This window comes from Lepisma saccharinum, chromosome 20, assembly GCF_977018435.1.
Source record: "Lepisma saccharinum chromosome 20, izLepSacc3.1, whole genome shotgun sequence".
Classification (NCBI taxonomy): Eukaryota; Metazoa; Arthropoda; class Insecta; order Zygentoma; family Lepismatidae; genus Lepisma; species Lepisma saccharinum.
Window position 1 is genome coordinate 27520730 of NC_139248.1, and position 19004 is coordinate 27539733.

Genomic DNA, 19004 nt, shown 5'->3' on the forward strand with positions numbered 1-19004 from the left:
TCTCTCTCTTTTACTTCTCTCTCTATTTCTCTTTCTTTAACTTCTCTCTCTATTTCTCTTTATTTTACTTCTCTCTCTCTTTTACTTCTCTCTCTATTTCTCTTTCTTTTACTTCTCTCTCTATTTCTCTTTCTTTTACTTCTCTCTCTATTTCTCTTTCTTTTACTTCTCTCTCTATTTCTCTTTCTTTTACTTCTCTCTCTCTTTTACTTCTCTCTCTATTTCTCTTTCTTTTACTTCTCTCTCTATTTCTCTTTGTTTTACTTCTCTCTCTATTTCTCTTTGTTTTACTTCTCTCTCTATTTCTCTTTCTTTTACTTCTCTCTCTATTTCTCTTTCTTTTACTTCTCTCTCTCTTTTACTTCTCTCTCTATTTCTCTTTCTTTTACTTCTCTCTCTATTTCTCTTTCTTTTACTTCTCTCTCTATTTTACTTCTCTCTCTATTTCTCTTTCTTTTACTTATCTCTCTATTTCTCTTTGTTTTACTTCTCTCTCTATTTCTCTTTGTTTTACTTCTCTCTCTATTTCTCTTTCTTTTACTTCTCTCTCTATTTCTCTTTCTTTTACTTCTCTCTCTCTTTTACTTCTCTCTCTATTTCTCTTTCTTTTACTTCTCTCTCTATTTCTCTTTCTTTTATTTCTCTCTCTATTTCTCTTTCTTTTACTTCTCTCTCTCTTTTACTTCTCTCTCTATTTCTCTTTCTTTTACTTATCTCTCTATTTCTCTTTGTTTTACTTCTCTCTCTATTTCTCTTTCTTTTACTTCTCTCTCTATTTCTCTTTCTTTTACTTCTCTCTCTCTTTTACTTCTCTCTCTATTTCTCTTTCTTTTACTTATCTCTCTATTTCTCTTTGTTTTACTTATCTCTCTATTTCTCTTTCTTTTACTTCTCTCTCTATTTCTCTTTCTTTTACTTCTCTCTCTATTTATCTTTCTTTTACTTCTCTCTCTCTTTTACTTCTCTCTCTATTTCTCTTTCTTTTACTTCTCTCTCTATTTCTCTTTCTTTTACTTATCTCTCTATTTCTCTTTCTTTTACTTCTCTCTCTATTTCTCTTTCTTTTACTTCTCTCTCTCTTTTACTTCTCTCTCTATTTCTCTTTCTTTTACTTATCTCTCTATTTCTCTTTGTTTTACTTCTCTCTCTATTTCTCTTTGTTTTACTTCTCTCTCTATTTCTCTTTCTTTTACTTCTCTCTCTATTTCTCTTTCTTTTACTTCTCTCTCTCTTTTACTTCTCTCTCTATTTCTCTTTCTTTTACTTATCTCTCTATTTCTCTTTGTTTTACTTCTCTCTCTATTTCTCTTTCTTTTACTTCTCTCTCTCTTTTACTTCTCTCTCTATTTCTCTTTCTTTTACTTCTCTCTCTATTTCTCTTTGTTTTACTTCTCTCTCTATTTCTCTTTCTTTTACTTCTCTCTCTATTTCTCTTTCTTTTACTTCTCTCTATATTTCTTTCTTTTACTTCTCTCTCTTTTACTTCTCTCTCTATTTCTCTCTCTTTTACTTCTCTCTCTTTTACTTCTCTCTCTATTTCTCTCTCTTTTACTTCTCTCTCTATTTCTCTTTCTTTTTCTTCTCTCTCTAGTTCTCTCTTTTACTTCTCTCTCTATTTCTCTTTCTTTTACTTCTCTCTCTCTATTTCTCTGTACTTCTCTATTTCTCTTTTTCTCTCTCTTTTACTTCTTTCTCTATTTCTCTGTATTTCGCTCTCTCCCTTTCCTTCTGTGTGTTTCTCTTTCTCTTCCTTTCCCTTTTTTCTGTATCTTCCTGTCTCTCTGTCTCTCTCTCTCTACAATTATAACTGAACTCGCATACTTCTCGTATTTTATTCATTAAATTCCTATTATTTTTACATTTTGGCTGGTCCACATCATGTCTGCAGTTCCATAGAAGTGTCTCGTGCAGAAAAAATAGCAAGTGATGCCATCTCTCCCCCCCCCCCTTTTTCTGGTTTTTTTGTAACCATCAAGCTGAGCAGAAGTAGAAACAAAATGTCATCACAATTCAGCCCCATTTCTAGTGGTAGTCTTTTTTATCGTTGAAAATACCATAGGTGAAATAGCATGTTTGCTTTCAGCCAAAATGTTTTCATACATGGGATCATTGGTGCTGTAACAATGATTTTTTCATGTCATAAAATTTGCCTGGAAGGTGTCCCTTCACTTCAGATCGTCTCATTTCACTTCATATCTGTGTCTTCACCGAGGATCGAATCCGGGACCCGCCTGTTTGCCAAATAAATATAAAGAAACGTCCTGTGCAAAGAAACTCATCCATGTTCGTGATCGCTAACAGGTCGGCCTACCCGCACATCCACTGTGGTTGCCTGAGAGATGGAAAGTTGATTGATTGATTTTCTTTATTCTACTTCGCCACTTTTGCCGATGAGGATGAGTGATGAAATCATGAAATGACTTCTCCTCGGTGGTAGGATGAGAGGACAATCACACACACTTATAACACTGGCTGTAAGTTCAGCCGCCAGAGTCTCGTTAGTCTGCAACAATGAACGTGAGGTTGGCTGACACTTGGTACTCCCTGTTTGCAATTAGATTGGATTTTTGTTATTTAGCGTCGCTAATTGCGACGATGCGGATGAGAATGATTAAGTAGATGGAGGGATAGTCGCACAAATACCTTCCAGGCCCCGGGCCGGGATTCGAACCCGGGACATCGCGTTTGCAATTGCAATCTACTTCAAAGTGTTCGTCGCACTTATTGCATACCCTGTTAGGCGCAAGATCTCTGAGCCGGCCCCCGTGGCGGAGTGGGTTAGCACATCGCGCTACGACGCCAGAGGTTCCGGGTTCGAATCCCGGTCTGGGCATGGATGCTTGCGAATCTCTGTTCGTCAATTTCATCTTATCATCACTCATCTCCATCTTCGCGAATTAGCCAAAAGTGGCACAAAAGCCGAAGTAAAATAAAGCAAATCAATAAATCAAGCAAGATCTCGGGAGTCGCGGTTGTTTTTCCTAGTCTGGCGCGGGGGCTCTACGGAAACCTTTCCTGCCTACGGGAGATCCCCTAAAAATACGATGCCACCCCCTCGCCGACAGCCTGAGACAACACCGGGAGTCACGAAGGGTAGATTTTTCCACTTGCGAAGGAGTTATCCGAGGCGGCCCCACATCATTCACATTGGCGCTCTCTGCGTGCTACCTCAATTTAGTCCCCTCCCCCCCTTCGTCCGACTCTGAATGTTGCTGTGCGGTTTTGGACCAGTGCTCGGCTTTTTTTTCAGTGATGCCAACTCTAACATTTTGGCGCTAAACCTAGTACAATTTTAACTTTGTCCAGATGTCATGCAGGCTTGTTTCAAATAAAATGAAGCATGTCGACCCAGGAACAATTTTATACCAGGAAATCGGTAGGAAGTTGAGGGCCGCAAATAAAACAAGAGAGCCGCTGTTCGTAGTGGTCGAATTTTCTCAAACTTTTTCGATCGATTGATTGATTTGGTTGATTTTACTTAGCATTCCTGTCTCTTTTGTCTAATCGCGAAGATTATAATGAGTGATGATACGATGAGATTCATGAATACACACAAGGAGTACCCATGCTCTGGCCAGGATTCGACCCCGGGACCTCTGGCATCGTACAGAATTGTGCCTAAACTTTTTCGAGAAAAATGTTCAGCTTATTATGTTGCCTGAACCATTATAATTGGTTTTATGGGAGGAATTCTCAGGATTATTTAATTGATTGATTAGATATGAAATTGTGGGCGCGTCAGCACTTACGCTATTTTGCACCCGTCACATTCCACGGGGTCCAGCTCCTTACCATATCAAAAATATAACTAATATATTATATCTAGAATGTCGGAGGACTAAAATATTCTGACTTTGGTTAGAAGCTGAGGCTGAAAAGGGGCACTCAGCCGACAGAAGGACAAAACACAGGACAACACACACAGTCCTACATATGATTATATTGGCCCGAGGTTCAGACGCCAGAGCCTCGTTAGTCTGCAAAATGCTGTCCAGGGTTTACTATGTGGAAGTGAGGTTGCATTTGGGTGTACTGCGTGTACCCCCCCCCCCCCCAAATATTACTTTACGGTAACAGTTTCATACATCGGAGACACATTTCTTCATTTAAAAAAAACAAAAACTACCGTATTTACTCATCTATAATGTGCACTTTTTTCCAAAATTTTTGCCCCCAAAAACTGTGGTGCGTATTATGCACGGAATAATTCAGGCAGCCAACATGAAACCGTACATGGTCATTCCATGATTTTGGGACACTTGCATTGATTTTTCATGTTTACGGAACCCTATCATGTTATATATATCGTTGTAAAGCTTGAATTCTGCAGTTTCTGAATATGGAAACAGTATTCCATAAAAGATAACGACACTAATGTGATATGCGGTTGAAATAAGTTCATCACAAAATGAAGGAACGTTCTGATTTTTATGGTACTTTGGATGAAAGATAATAAAAATTAAAATGTATTACTGGCCAAATAATATGACATACATGGAGTGTGTAAATTCCTTAATGGAAGAAATCTTGTGCTGCTAACTGCTATTTGGAAGGTCCTGAATGTGCCTCGTATAAATGTTACATTAGTCATTGAAAGAAAAAGTATATATTTTGAAAAAGAAGGAATGAGCAATTGAATAGGTATGACGTCATTCATTCTTGATCAGCATAGCAACAGATTTACGACCTACAATTAAGAAAGCCATTTCTTGAAACTGGATTGTACTGCGCATTATATACGAGATATAATTTTTTGTCATTTTTACCCATCCAAAACCAGAGTGCGCATTATACATGCCCGCACACTATACACGCGTAAATACGGTACATACGGAAATGAGTTTCTCTAAGGTTTCCAACGTTATTCGAGGAATTTTTTTTCCATCGTGGTATCTATTTGACCGGGAAATCAGTGTTTCCAACTTTTTTTTTTTTAACTATGCTTGCCTAACCTAACTAAACCTAACCTAACCTTATCGGAATGGTTCGTGTGGCTATCCGTCAGATACCCGTGCACACGTGACGAACACGATAGTAGGTATTTTCGGTGAAGAAGGTTGGAAACACTGATATTCGAAAAGAAAAGAAGCTATATCATTCGCAAAGTAAGCGATATCGCACAGTTACGTGCGTTCGGTAGCACTTAGAAAAATGCGATATTTTAGTAGAAAAAGTGTTTGTTTTCGTGTAAAAAGCATAATGGCACCTTGAACTATGTTCCGCAATACTCAATTGGTAAGTACGAGCCATGCGAAACACAAAATATCCAATTTTAATGTGTCTCCGATCTATGAAACTGGTACCTACTTTACTATAGTAAATAAGGCAATTTCAAAACTCCAAAAACATACATACATTTTTAATTACAAATTCTTACTGCCGCTAAATAGATTCTAGCTTAATTTAACCGCGATTAGGTTAATTTCAGAATGTAAATAGCGCTTTTCCTTATCGGACGGTTGGCAACACTGCTTTTTTTTAGCCGTGCAGTCGGTGACTTCCGCCTCGCGAACGTGCGACAGGGAAGAAAGAGGAAGTGGATGAAGGGTTGGAGGCGATGGATCTTCTGCTTCGATCGCCAGGTGGGTGGAGGTGCAATGCATGTGAGCGTATGCGAATGCATGTACGTATGTATATTTTGCACGTTCGGCTACTTTAAGATCAGCGAGTGTCTAGTTCTAATTTTGGCCACCAGTCATCGCCGAGTTTGGTCCCGCCGGGCACTAAACAATTGCAGGTGACGCCAAAACGTGGCAAAGTTTGCTACAGAACGTATTCTGTGCACTTTCTTGGACTTATTAATCCCATCTGTTTCCTGCGTAAGGTCCATTTAGCAGTATGTACACATTAACATGTATACTTGCTTCAGTGCTGTCAGCGGTGGCGTCAGTAGACAAGCTGTTTTCAGATGTTCTTCGGGTTCTATTTTTCCATATCTCTCTATTTCCTTTTCTTTTCAACTTTCCCTCTTTCTTTTTCAGTCGTTCTGTTTTTATCTTCTTTTTAATCTCTCCTTCTTCCGCCGTTTCTGTATTTATTCCCCTTGTTGTTGCTTTATAGTGGCTCACACCGCCTATCCTTTGAGGTTTCTAGCCATCGGTACTGCTTTAATTGATCCTACTTCCTCGTTGTTCCTTACTCCTCTTTCTGTGTTCATCTTCCCGTATTTCTATATCCTTATTTCATCTTCTCTTTTGCTTCTGTCCTCTTACTCTTTCTTTCAATGCTTGTCCTCGCTCTCCCTGTTTCCCTTCCTCTGTTTTTCTTTCTCTCCTTATCGTCTCCTTTCCTTTCACTCCGTAACTCTTTATATCTTTCTCTCTGCCTTTTTCCCTCTGTCTTTTTCTTCTGTTTCCTTATCTCTGCCTCTTTGTTCTCTTTTTCTTCCATTTTTCTTTATTTCTATCGTCCTCTTTTTTCTGTTTCTTTATCTCTTTCTGTCTTCCTATGTGCCTCTTTTCTTTCTCTCTTTCTATCGTCATCTATCTTTTTATCTTGGCAAACTTATAAAATATATTGGAAACTGGCACTGTAGGTACCTTTAGTTTATGTAAGGTTTTCCTGCTTTACTTTGGGCATTCCAATATTATATGTTGCACGTCTACAATTTCGTTATTTAAATTGTACTTCCTTTATTTATATATTTTGGACCCAGCAACTTGTAAGCCGTTTTTTGCCCATGGAATTTGGTAACATTAAACAATACCTAAAAAGGAAATAATATGAAGATCACTCCTCTGATTGCAATATTCAGGTTAGTAGTTAACCAGCGGTGGCTAGGAATACGTCATACTATTACAGTCTTAATGCTCAATTGTACGGTCGTTACCGTAACTGCTTAGTGTGACGAAGTCCCTTAAGAAAGTATATTTTTTATTAGGTAAATGTTTACTTAAACCGAATACGAGCAAAATAAGAAAATATGGGGTTCGATGAAATTGTTGACGTTGTGAATTTCAAGATGGAGGATGTTTTTGTGGTTCATTGTCGCATATGCCTTTTCCCCTTTCGGTGCCTGGTGGAGGGAAGCTCAGAGAACAAATCTAGTGTTTGTCTGTTCCACGCTCTTGCCGCTTGGATGAAAAGCAGGCCTGCAAAGATACATGCTGATAGCGGCTTGTGCGTCATAACCCCAGGTCATGAAGGTTCTCTGCCATCACAGATATATATGTAAGCTCAGGAACAGTGGCGTACTAAGGTTTTCCGGCGGGGCTTTTTTCAAACGCAATGTTTATAGACGTGGAAATAAGAACAGGGTGTGAGGGAGTGAGGGGAGTTACCCCCTTCTGGACAATGCCATCTTCTCTTCTAGTTGTCCTCGTAGCCTTGTAATCAACGGGTCCTGGGTTCGATACCCGGTGGAGGCACAGTTGTTTCGAATCGGATCCCACTTTAAGCTGTAGGTTTAGTCCCGATTAGCTTTACTGTGCATAAAGTGCAATTAAAACACCAACTCGATCAATCTTCTGGTTGTGAGCCCACACGATAGCTTACTGGGTAACGTTATTGCTTTGTAATCAGGAGAGTCTGGATTTTTATGTCACCATATATTTTATTCCATGGCGTTTAATCGCGTGAAAACGACTAACCGCGCTATTTTTTGTTAATAATAATAATAACAATAATAATAATAATAATAACATAAAAAAACCGTGGCGTATCAGCCTCAGCCGACTGCAGACCTCCCTTCCACCAGTTACGGTATCATTAGCATAACCCGTTCATGGAAACCTACAATAACTACTAGGGTTTCGTCCTGCTGACCACACTGGTTGGATATTTTCTCCCTTCCGTATTTTATGTATTTTTGTAATTTAGCGTCGCTTATCTGTCACTTTTAGCTAATCCCAACGATGGGGATGAATGATGATTAGACGAAATTGATGAAGGGAGAAACACAAAAGAACATCCACGCCCAGACTGATATTCGAGCCAAGAGCCATTCAGCTCGCTTTGACACCCAGCCATTTATACCTTCTGTAGAGACCTATTGAATTGAATTGTTGTTTAAAGTCCACTTTATGCACAGAAAGGCTAATCGGGACTGGACCTACAGTTCATAAAGTGGGATCCGAACCACTCTGCCATGTGCCTCCACGAAGAGACCTGTCATCTATCATGTCTTTCTCACAAACATAGCCATTCTTTCTTGACTTCTATGCTTGTCAATATATTTCAGCCATTGTAATCACTATTATGTATTAGGAGAGGCATGTACAAGTTTTATTGTTAGTTGGCAAAAACAGCTTTTTAAAAGAGTCGAGATTTATCGGGTTTTGTGTACCATGAATTTGGACAATCCGCGGTGACCCGCAAAAAAATGGTCACCCCAGGCACGTATGTAGAAATGTATTTCGGGGCGGGGAGGGGATTTCCGAACCAAGTGTCTCGGAAATGATGATGATGATGATGATAATTATTCAAATTATAATACCTATAATTATGGTAAATTAAATTAATATTAATTGAGATACGTAAATTAGTTAATATTTTATTGTTATTATTACATGAATAGGTAAAAAGACTGTAGAGGAATAGTGATACAAATGAACTTATTCATTATCTAGCTTACGTGTAGTTAAGATCATCAAAATTTGTACAAAAGCAACTGGCTTGGCAAGGAAATTAATGTGAAATAGATAAAGAATTGATTATTTATTAAATAAGAAAAGACTGTTCGATCCAGTTCACGGTTAGTAAAGTTCTTGAGTAATATTTTATCTTTAGTAGTCTGCATAAATGTTCTTTGACATTGTCCCTCAAGGTCATATTATCCCAATATAATCCTTGGCTTCCAATGAGTCGACGGAAATCAATAGCTCTTGATTATGCAACAATGCTAATTTTCATTGTTCAATTTTAGTAATTGTTTCGACCGGGACACTCTGCCCCCCCCCCCCCCAGATATGTCCTTGGTCACATCAATCGTTCGCTCCCAGCAAACTTCCTCAGATTTCCTCAAATGCAATTTTTTCCTAGTTTCAAATCATATCCCATTCTTCATGCTTTTGCGTTTTTGTGTAGCATGTGTGTGTGTGGCGTCACACCTTTTGACACAGACTGGGAGTGTGGGTGTCACGTCAGTCTTGTTGATAGTAACGTAATCTGCCGGCCGTTACGGGAAGGACAAGTTCAAGAGAGCCTCCACAGTTGCCAGGTACCGGGGGAAACCCCGGCGATACACCGGTGCTGGGGAAAAGTGGGCGTGCTACGAAAGTGACCTGGCAACACTGATTTTTTAATCCTTTTTTTGTTCAGGGTAAAAAAAATGGTTCCTCCTGGCAGGTTAGATCCCCGCCGCTAGAGGCCAGTAAACAGTCCTTGAATGCGACGTTGCCATGTTTCGCCGTTTCAGGTGCTCCGAAGTCACCAGCGTGGCGCTTATTGCAGGCCAAAAGCTATTAACGATTGAATGGAGTACCCACGTGACTTGCGATAACGGAATAAGCCCACATTTTAACAGTAGGAGAACAGTACGACGCCAGAGAAATAACAGTTGCTGCCTATAAGTTGACCATATTTTTAAAACAACAAAACGGGCGATTTTTCGTACATTCCTGAAGGGAAAACGGGGCGGCAAAATGTACACATTTTAATATGAAGATCGTTTCGTCATAAATATGTTTGAATACTATGTAATACAATAAATACTACGTAAATATTGTGATATGCACTGCGCTCCAATCAAGAAGAAGTCCTTTAGAATTAGAGGCCATTCACTGATATTTTTACGATGAATGGATCTTCTTCACTACATCTTTCTGTTCACCTTGTTCGGGTTCACCCCAGTGGCGCAACCACAGGGGGGGGGGGAAACATTGAAGTAAAGAAAAGCAAGGCTAGCAGAATCTAAAAGTAACAGGACAAAATTATACTCAAGATGGAATTAGTTTTCATATATTTCTTGCATTTTTTTTCCAGACGGCCAGAGCACCTGCAGTGGGGCACAGAGCGGCAATTGCTCCCCAAATTTTATGCAAATAGAAATACGTTTTGTAAAATTTTCTTGCTTCCTCTACTTTTCTTACAGTCTCATCAAGTTCAGAGCTCTAGCTAGGAGCAGCGGAAGTCGGACCTGGGCACCGAACGATCTAAAAGATAGAAAAGTTGTAAAAGAGGAAATGTCATGGCATCCCGTGAAATTATTTACGCCATATTAAATCAATATTGTTTTCGGTTTGCAAGAGTTGGATCTAAATGAATTTTCTTGCTCGCTTCGCTCATCATACATTGTAAAATACCAGAAAGAGAAGTTAGACCAAATATGTACTTCAGACTGTTGCTGCTGAACAGTTTTGTTTTAAATGTATGAACAATTGTTTCGAGAAAAAGGAACACACACGTGTGTGAGAGACAATTTATATCATTTTTGCTGTTGGTTTGTAATGAGGGGGATGCATTGATTATATGTAATGTATTTAAATTAAATATTATTTATATGTATTGAAGAAACATTGAATACTTGCACAATTTAGTGTTAACATGTTGCATATGTATTTTCTAATTTTACGTCGCTCTATGTTGCATATGTGTAAAACATATGTTCTACATGAAAGCTACCCATGTACGAAAATAATTATATTCGTCATTTTTGTCTTTCAAAAATACAGTTTGTGTGCTTGTTTCCATTATTAGCTAATGTGGAATTGAACGTGTTGAAAAATACCAGGATAAAATGCTCATAATAATCGTTTATTTTTATTTTTTTATTTTTTATTTTATTTTAAGTGTTGAGCACAGTATGAAACCTAATACAGCACTAAGTCAAATACAAAAGTACAAAGTTACACGAATAAAATACATAAGCTGTAGAATAACATAACATAACAAGTTAGCATATTTACACTTCAAGTTACAGTTTTCAATGAGATCTATTATATCTCTGATACTAATAATTGTTTATTGTTATATAATATTGTGCAATTAACTGTGTATTGTTCTAATAATAATAATGATCATATTTATTGAAGTGAATGTTCGATTAAACAACCACTATGTTATACAAAATTAAAAAAAAATTGAATACATAATTATAAAATAAAACAGTGGATCCTACAATTTTATACATCAACATAAATTCAAATTGTAGGTTTCAACAAGATCTGCTACTAAACCTCTTGCCTTGTTTAGGCATGTGAGAATTGAGATATACCTATGTGAATATCTGGGAATTTTATAAGCTATATTTTTCAAAAAGTATTCACTGTCAACTTGGAAATTTAATATCTTCTCTACAAAATTTAACCTTTTCATTTTTCTTCTTTCTTCTAAGGAAAACATATTCAACTGTGATAACCATTCAGAGTAATGTTGGTCATAGTAATTTTTTTTAAACTTTGTGCATAATAACCTGATAAAAAGTTTTTGAACTGATTCAACTTTTTGAAGGTGACTGGTTGCAGTCAAAAACCATAATTCATTTGCATATTCAAGAATAGGACGAACTATCGTTTTATACAGGAATATTAAGGTATCTTCCTTTTTAAAAACTTTCCATGAGAAAAATATATAACCAAGCATTCTCTTTGCTCTTTTGCAAATTTCTGAAATGTGCTCATCAAAAATGAGAGAGGAGTCTATTACTATTCCTAAGTCTTTATGACTGTCGCACACTTGGATTTTATTTTCATAAATAAAATAGTTGGAGACTATATAATGAACTTTCTTAGTACATCTTAAAACTTTAAACTTTTTGAAGTTAATTTCCATTTCATTAATCTTGCACCAATATGTCATTCTATCGAGATCAGCCTGAAGTTGAGCGACATCATTATTTGTTAAAATACTCTTAAATATTTTTATATCATCTGCATATAGTAAACATGTGCTAGATTTAAAACATAATGTAACATCATTGATAAAAACAGCGAACAGAATTGGGCCAAGTGGCGACCCTTGAGGTACTCCACAAAGTATTATATAATAAGAATAATAATAATAATAATGTCATTATTATTATTGGCACTTTTATCCTACTGGTACTTGCCCCCCCCCCAGACAAAAAATTGTGGTGCACTCAGCTTTGTTGTTCAGATTGCTAGTGTTAATATTCTTTTTCTATCTCTCCCTGTCTTCCGTTGTTCATTCTCTCCTTTCTTCTTTTTCTTCTCTCTCTCTTTATTTCTACCCCTAATTCTCTATCTTTTTTATTATTGCTTTCTTTCATTTTTTCTTATCCTTTGCCATTCACGTCTTTCTGTTTTCCTCATTTTTTCATTCATTGTTTCTCTCATACTCTCTGTTTCTTTGTGTATTTCTCTGTCTCTTTTCTTCTAAATCCTGCTTTGTTTTTATTCGTTTATTTCATTTTTATTTCTCTGTGCTTCTATCTTTGTCTCTTCTTCTTTACTTTTCTTTCACTCTTCTTATATTTTTCCACTAACTCTTTCTCTCTATTCCTTCTCCCGATCTTTGCTTATTTCTCCGTTGCTTTCTTTCATTGTCTTTCTTCTGTGCTTCTCTCTCTCTCTATGTCTCCCTTATTATTTCTTCTTCCGTTTCATTTTTCTTTCTTCCTATCTGTATCTCCATTCCCTTATTTCTCTATTTTTTCATCTCTCTCTAGTTCTCCCTCTCTTTCTCTATTTCTTCCTCTATCTCATCGTTTTCCGTATGTATGCAGAAACATAGAGATTACAATTATTGATTGATTTGGCTCATTTACTTCTCTTTTCTGCCACTCATGACTAATCGCGACGATAAGGATGACTGATGATATGATGAACGTACACTTATGAAGAACACGAATACCCACGTAGGATCTGAACCCGGGAAATTCGGTGTCGTCGAGTTCAAAAGTCGACAACGCGAGGACAATACCCGGTGCCTGATTAAACGACACATAATTAGTTTTTTTTTGGCTTTTTTTTTTTACGTAGCGCAACTTTTTGTGTCCCTATTGATCATCCTCGGCGATGAAGATGAGTAGGGATTTGGTGAAATTGGAAAAGTGACAAGTCACGAAGAATTAGCAAGCCGGAAATCGAAGCTGGAACCATTCCCGTACCCAGGGTAGGGGCTATCCCCCCCCCCCTTTCGAGCCATGAAATTTTTAAATGTGAACCTTTAAAAGCTACGAAAATAACCGACGAATTTTCAAACTTGTAAAAATTTCAATTTTGTCCTTGTATAAATGAATCTTTGTTGTGTGGAGAGGCAGTCTTCAGAAGTCAGCAGCCTGCGATATTGAGTACTTTTAGTTTTATAACTACTTTTGCTCTGGCAGTATGGCCTCTTAATGTTAAGCCTTGTCCACCGAGACCCGGTGGAGACACACAGTGGTTCGGATCCCACTTTAAACTGTACGTCCAATCCCAATTAGTCTACCTGTGCATAAAAGTGTATATGGATTAACTCACATTTAGAATTCTTTATTGTAATAATAATTGCTAATGCGTGTAATTTAATTCATAAATATATTATTTTCTAAACATATAATTATCGTGGCTGTTCAATGGTTCTGGTAAAAGAAAATAAAGGAAATTTGGAAACAGAGGCGCGCTGGCATGGTTCAGATTAGGGGGTTGGAAACAACTAAGGAAGAGAAACGAAGCCGGGGAAACGATATGTTCTTTGTTCTTTGTGCGATGGGGAGGAGACGGACGAGCATATCCTACTGAACTGCCCTTCTACACGTCCCCTACGGGACAAATGGATGAAAAACTTAACAGGGAGGGAGGTCATAGAAGTGGTAGACAACAGAATAAAGATAAGGGAAGCGGGGCAGCAAGTGGGGAAATACCTGGGAGAAGTAAGAGAACGGCGGGGGAAAGCTATTAGAGAAGGCAGGGAAATGAGTGATCATGCTCCAGACGAGCCATCTTTATAGTGTAAATGTGTGTAAAGTAAAATGTATGCGTTTTTTTGGTGAGAGTGCAGGAAAAGAGAAGTTGGGCGTGGAAGAAAGACTGGAAGAAGAACTGTTGAGGGAGGGGAAGAATGTGTATATAGGGGACAAAGTAAGAGAAAGCTTAAAAGAAAGCTAAATGTAAGAAAATATTGTAGAAAAAATTAAAAGTATGTAGTGCGTACAGCCTATGGCTCGCACAAAAAAATAATAAAAAAAAACAACTCAAAAGTATCCTGACCAGTTTCGGCGATTGGGTGCCAAAACTGGGGAAGGAGAGAGGGCAAGGACAGTTATTTTATCTTGGTAGACAAGCATTAATTAAGAGACCATAGTACGGGCGCAAAAGTGGCCAAAAAAGTCGACGGCAACCACCCCCATATCCCCACAAATAGCCGCCACTCTGTGTGTGTGTGTGTGTGTGTGTGTCAGTGGTGTATGCTGAGTCTAAAACCTGGACTAGCTCAGTATGACACCTGGTCCTAGGCTATGGAGGAAGGGAGAAGACTAATAGGCTCATTCTTGACGTCTTCAAGGAAGCCGCTTTGCCACCCCAACGGTAGTCAGGTTGCAAACTCCTAAAAATTCATGTTGTCAACTCCTAAGCATTCATGTTGCCAACTTCTAAGAATTCATGTTGCCAACTCCTAAGAATTCAGGTTGCCAACTCCTAAGAATTCAGGTTGCCAACTCCTAAGAATTGCCATTATCTTCAGTATTTTACTATTTAGGCTTCAGGCTTCGCAGATAGCCTAGCTAGCCTGGAATATACGCTCCCGGTGTGTGTATTTATATAAAAAAAATGCTGGGTACGGTCCTGGTTGGAACCATCAATGGCGATCTCATGAAGTCAATTGCTCGAGAGAGTAGGGAGAGAAAATCATTGACTGCTAAAACAATTCCGAACGCTTGTTTGAGAATGACATGAATAAGCGCTTTACGCATTCTATTTCTGTTATTTTACGTCGCATTTATAATTCTTGGGTTAATGGCAACGATGAGGATTATACATGACATGAAACGAATGAAATGGGTGATGGGGACAAATGTTACAACTATGCCTTGACCAGGGGTCGTGACTGACTTTTCCGCCACGGGATGCCGTGTAGTTGCTAAATTGGACGCCATACTGGTTTTGGAGCTCCTTGCAGAACTCACTAAAAGGTCCTGTACCTCATTGTTTGAACATTTGATATCTTTTACACATGCAAGTTGTCAGAGCTTTCCCGATAGCATGGTGGTAACGTCGTCTTCGCATAAGAGTCCCTGTTTCGATACCCTTTGGAGTTAGACCGCTTACGACAGCCATTGATGCATTTACTTGCATGTACTGGTGTCTTTCTTTCTTCATTGTTGTTGATAAAATGTTAAGAACAGTTTCTTCTTTTGTAATACACAATACATCGCTGTCATTGGCCTGCCTTGAAAAGGCTATCAAATTACAAAAGACGTAGTTGGTATGGCCAAAGCAAGCAAAAATGAGGCAAGTCTCTAGTTTTCAGTTTCAATGGCGCCTGCCTACATGGTGGAGTGGCTATCACAGAGCGCTACGATGCCAGGTATCCCGGGTTCGAATCCCCGGCATGGGCGTTCTTTGTATCTCTTTATTAAACCCCTCATACCATTACTCGTCCTCGTCGTCGCGATTAGAAAAACGTGGAAGAAATGCGTCGCTAAATAACTAAAATCAAATAACAAAAGCAGTTTCAATTGAATATTATCATGGAATATTATCATGGAAGCCTACAAAACGTTCATCAGTATTTGATGTAGTGACTAAAGTATGCATGTTATGTTTTCTTTTTTTTCCATCGTTGTAGCCCGTAAATTTCATTCCGCGCCTCCTCAGCACCCCCTATGCGATTAATCCTGACGCCGCCGCTGCCACCGTAGGTTAAGTTCAGATTAGCCTATCTGCGCATAAAATGAACTGAAAACAAATGCAAAAATCTCAACTGCAGTCCGGAGTTACCAAGCAAACTTGAAAACAAACTATCAGCCGTTTAATGGGACTGCCCCCCCCCCCTTCCCACCACTCACCTTGGGGTTAAGGTGCCTTATCTCCGTCACCATATACGCGAAAGCAAAATTTTGCGCAAAATAACAGCGTCAACTTATTACGGCAACCCTTGTCCACCGGCTCTCGTGGAGCGAAAGGGGGAATATTTGTGACGTGGCAACACTGCGCGCGGAGTTAAGGGGAAAGGTGGCGATATAATATGGTCAGAAACCATGCGTGTTGGCGGGTTTGGTTGGAGGAACGAGATTGCGTGGTTCGGATCGCAGTGAACGCGTGTCGACAGTGTTTTGTTGGACCACCGTGCAACTTGGAAGTGTTCTGGAGCCGCACCGGCCGGGATCGACATGAAACCCCGGATACTGTCATCCAAGGAGCAGGTAAAAAAGCAAATCGCCTTGTCCAGTTGTGTGATCTGTGTGTACAGTGTTGCCAAAGTTTGCCATTTCGTGAAGCACGTGTTGTGTAGCATCGATGTGTTTTTTGGTGTAAGTGGAGCGTGTGTGTGTGATGTTTCGAAGAGGAAAGAAATTGCTTCGTGTTCGATTGAAAACGTAAGCGTTTAGCATTTGTTTTCGTCAAGTCGTTCTGAGCTGAGTAGCCCAAGTGTAATTTAACGCTGTATCGACACTGCGTTTGGTATTCACGACGGTTCGAAACAGGTATTTTAAACAGGTGTTTTTTTCATAGCAGTAGTAGTGCATCAATGTCCTTTTGTGCAGATATAACTGATACAATGTTTTACCGTAGAGTTCAGCTAGGCACTGTTAATGATGATGCGTTCGTCGTAATTAGTATATTACGTGACACACATACCGTCTTCAATAAGCATTGTTAATCGATATCCTACTGTTTTGCAGTAGTTTTTTCTAAATGAAAATCGTTTGTACTTTCCTTCATTGACCCATATCCAGTGATCTGCCGTAGACTATAAGTTTACGTCTACATGCGTTGTCTACACGTAATCTTACGCGTAGATTACATTGGGTTGTAATTTACATAGACTACTTAGACAATCTAAAGTGCATTAAAATTAATTTTCAAGGGTTTCATGAAAGGAAAGCGACATTTTCACCTGTATTGGTTCCTAACGAAATGAAAAGAATCCCATTTACAACAAAATGTATCTTCTCTTCTATCATCAACTATGGAAGAAGATAAATAGTATGCAAAAAACAACAACAGATGGCAGTCGTGAGCCAAGAGTGGTCTTTTCCCCATAAAACACTAGAATATTTCCTATATTAGGTTTCTTCCTAGGTGAGAAATTGTTCGAATTTGGAAGAAAGAGTATGAAAAGTTCTCCTCACTCATCAGCAACTGATACGCAGTATAATTTTATTTTAATTCCACAGCGTCCGTTACTAAGTTATCACCTTTCGCCATGTTGTTTACATAGATTATGTAATCTACGTGTAGAATGTAGACTATCGTTGTTTACACCAATACGCACAGCACTGCCCAGATCCCTCCTCCCCAAGCTGATATTAGTAAAGAAGAAAAATATAGAATATACGACGAGGAAATAAAGCATTTTTTGACGCCATATCCTTGTATATGTGTCTGCACAGGTGGCACCAAGATCTTGAACGAAGAAACAGTGAGTTAAATATTTAATTTTCGTTATGCGCACAGTATTCAGCTTGTCATTGTTGTTGTTTTTTGTTTACAGTAAGGTTGCACTTACACTTGCACTGATTTTGAATAATTTACAACTACGCTCAGCAAATTTGTAGGCTATACAGAACAAAAGTATATAATATATATTGATAATGTGTAAGTGAAATACAGATAGTGAAAAAAGGTAGGGATAACATTTTTAAAAAACCAACAACATCGTAACTAATTTATATAAAGCACTAAAAATATTTTAAAAGTAAGAAAAAGAAAAATTACACTTTAAAATAATTGTTTTGTAAATAATAATTTAGAAAAAAAAACAACAGTTATCACACAAAGGTTGGATTACACTTTAGACTTGTCTGTTGCCACCGATATTCAAACAGCAGATTATTGCAATAGTAAACTAGATTCCATATGTATTCACTTATAAATTTGTTGTTATTACTATTCGGATGAAAACTGAGGGTGCACCCCTCCCCCCCCCCCCGTGCCGCTGCCAATAGTGTCTTGCTTTGTCATGTAATTGCAAACATAAGCAACAATGCTTATCTTTCCATTTGGTGATAACTGTATAACTCTTTTATCAGCCAACAGTGGATGGTGGAACGTTATCAATATTTTTAAAATGTTGAGCCATTTCTTTGCGCGTCCAGGGGGTTGTAACTCTCCTTTTACTTACTATTTTTACTACTATTGTACTGATTACTACTATTTTTGTAGTATGTGGATTTCTTGCTTATATTTTGGTTCAGCAACACGGTGCAAGATCAAAATTTTTGATCCTTTTATCGACTATACCTATGTTATAATGATGGCTTTCAAGCATTTTAAAACTTACTCTCGGCTTTATTTTACACCAAACTCTTTACATTGTGGAAGTGCTAGAGCACACCACAGCCGGCGAAGGGTGAGAAGAAACTGCTAGGTGTTTGCTAAGCAAAGCTAATGTCAGTTGGAAATCTCATTGCTTGCAGTTTGAGGGAAGGTGACGTGTGTTGCAGTCCCGCACACTCCTTGTGTGACATCACATGGCATTACTCAACTTCACGCTGTAAACTTTGAACATCCCCCCTTTCCCCCGTCTTCTTCCATAAAAGAAGAGTTGAAGTCAACAGCTGACGACCTTGATACCTCCGTGAGTGGGCGGTGTGCCGTTTTCAGTCAAATCCCAGCGGCCTTCCAAACCAGCCGATTCTCCCTCTGCGCATAAAAGAAGCCTTGGTAGATGCCACACTTCGCTTTGAAAATGTCCAAACAAATGGATCAGGCGAGGCAAGCGCATTTTTTTTTTGTCAGCTGCAAATTTCATCGCGTAAAGCGACAAACTGGCATGGCATTAAAACAAAATAAAATCCTAGATTTTCTGGCATTTTTAAAAGATGAGACAGAAGGTCAACCAATCGGAATCGGGATTTTGTTTTTCACGTGAGCAATTTTACTAGGAAGGTTTTATTTTCTTCCGTTTTGGTTATGGTACCTTTTTTTTGACCCTCTGTACTCCCGCCACAAAGTGGAAAA

General features: G+C 38.4%; 1 protein-coding gene across 11 annotated transcripts in view; it reads left to right on the forward strand.

Annotated features, from left to right (window-relative positions):
• by (focal adhesion protein tensin) overlaps nt 1–19004 on the forward strand; it is an 826913-nt gene that overhangs the window by 447984 nt on the left and 359925 nt on the right. For 2 of the 11 annotated variants that reach the window (XM_083142283.1, XM_083142285.1), the window contains exon 1: nt 16107–16243. The exons of 8 other annotated variants lie outside the window; for them this stretch is intronic. In XM_083142283.1, the coding sequence (XP_082998409.1) occupies nt 16211–16243 (33 nt within the window). In that variant the 5' untranslated portion in view covers nt 16107–16210. Of the gene's footprint in view, nt 1–5528; nt 5583–16106; nt 16244–19004 lie in introns of those variants that run through there. One more of the 11 variants, XM_083142282.1, reaches the window with a different exon arrangement.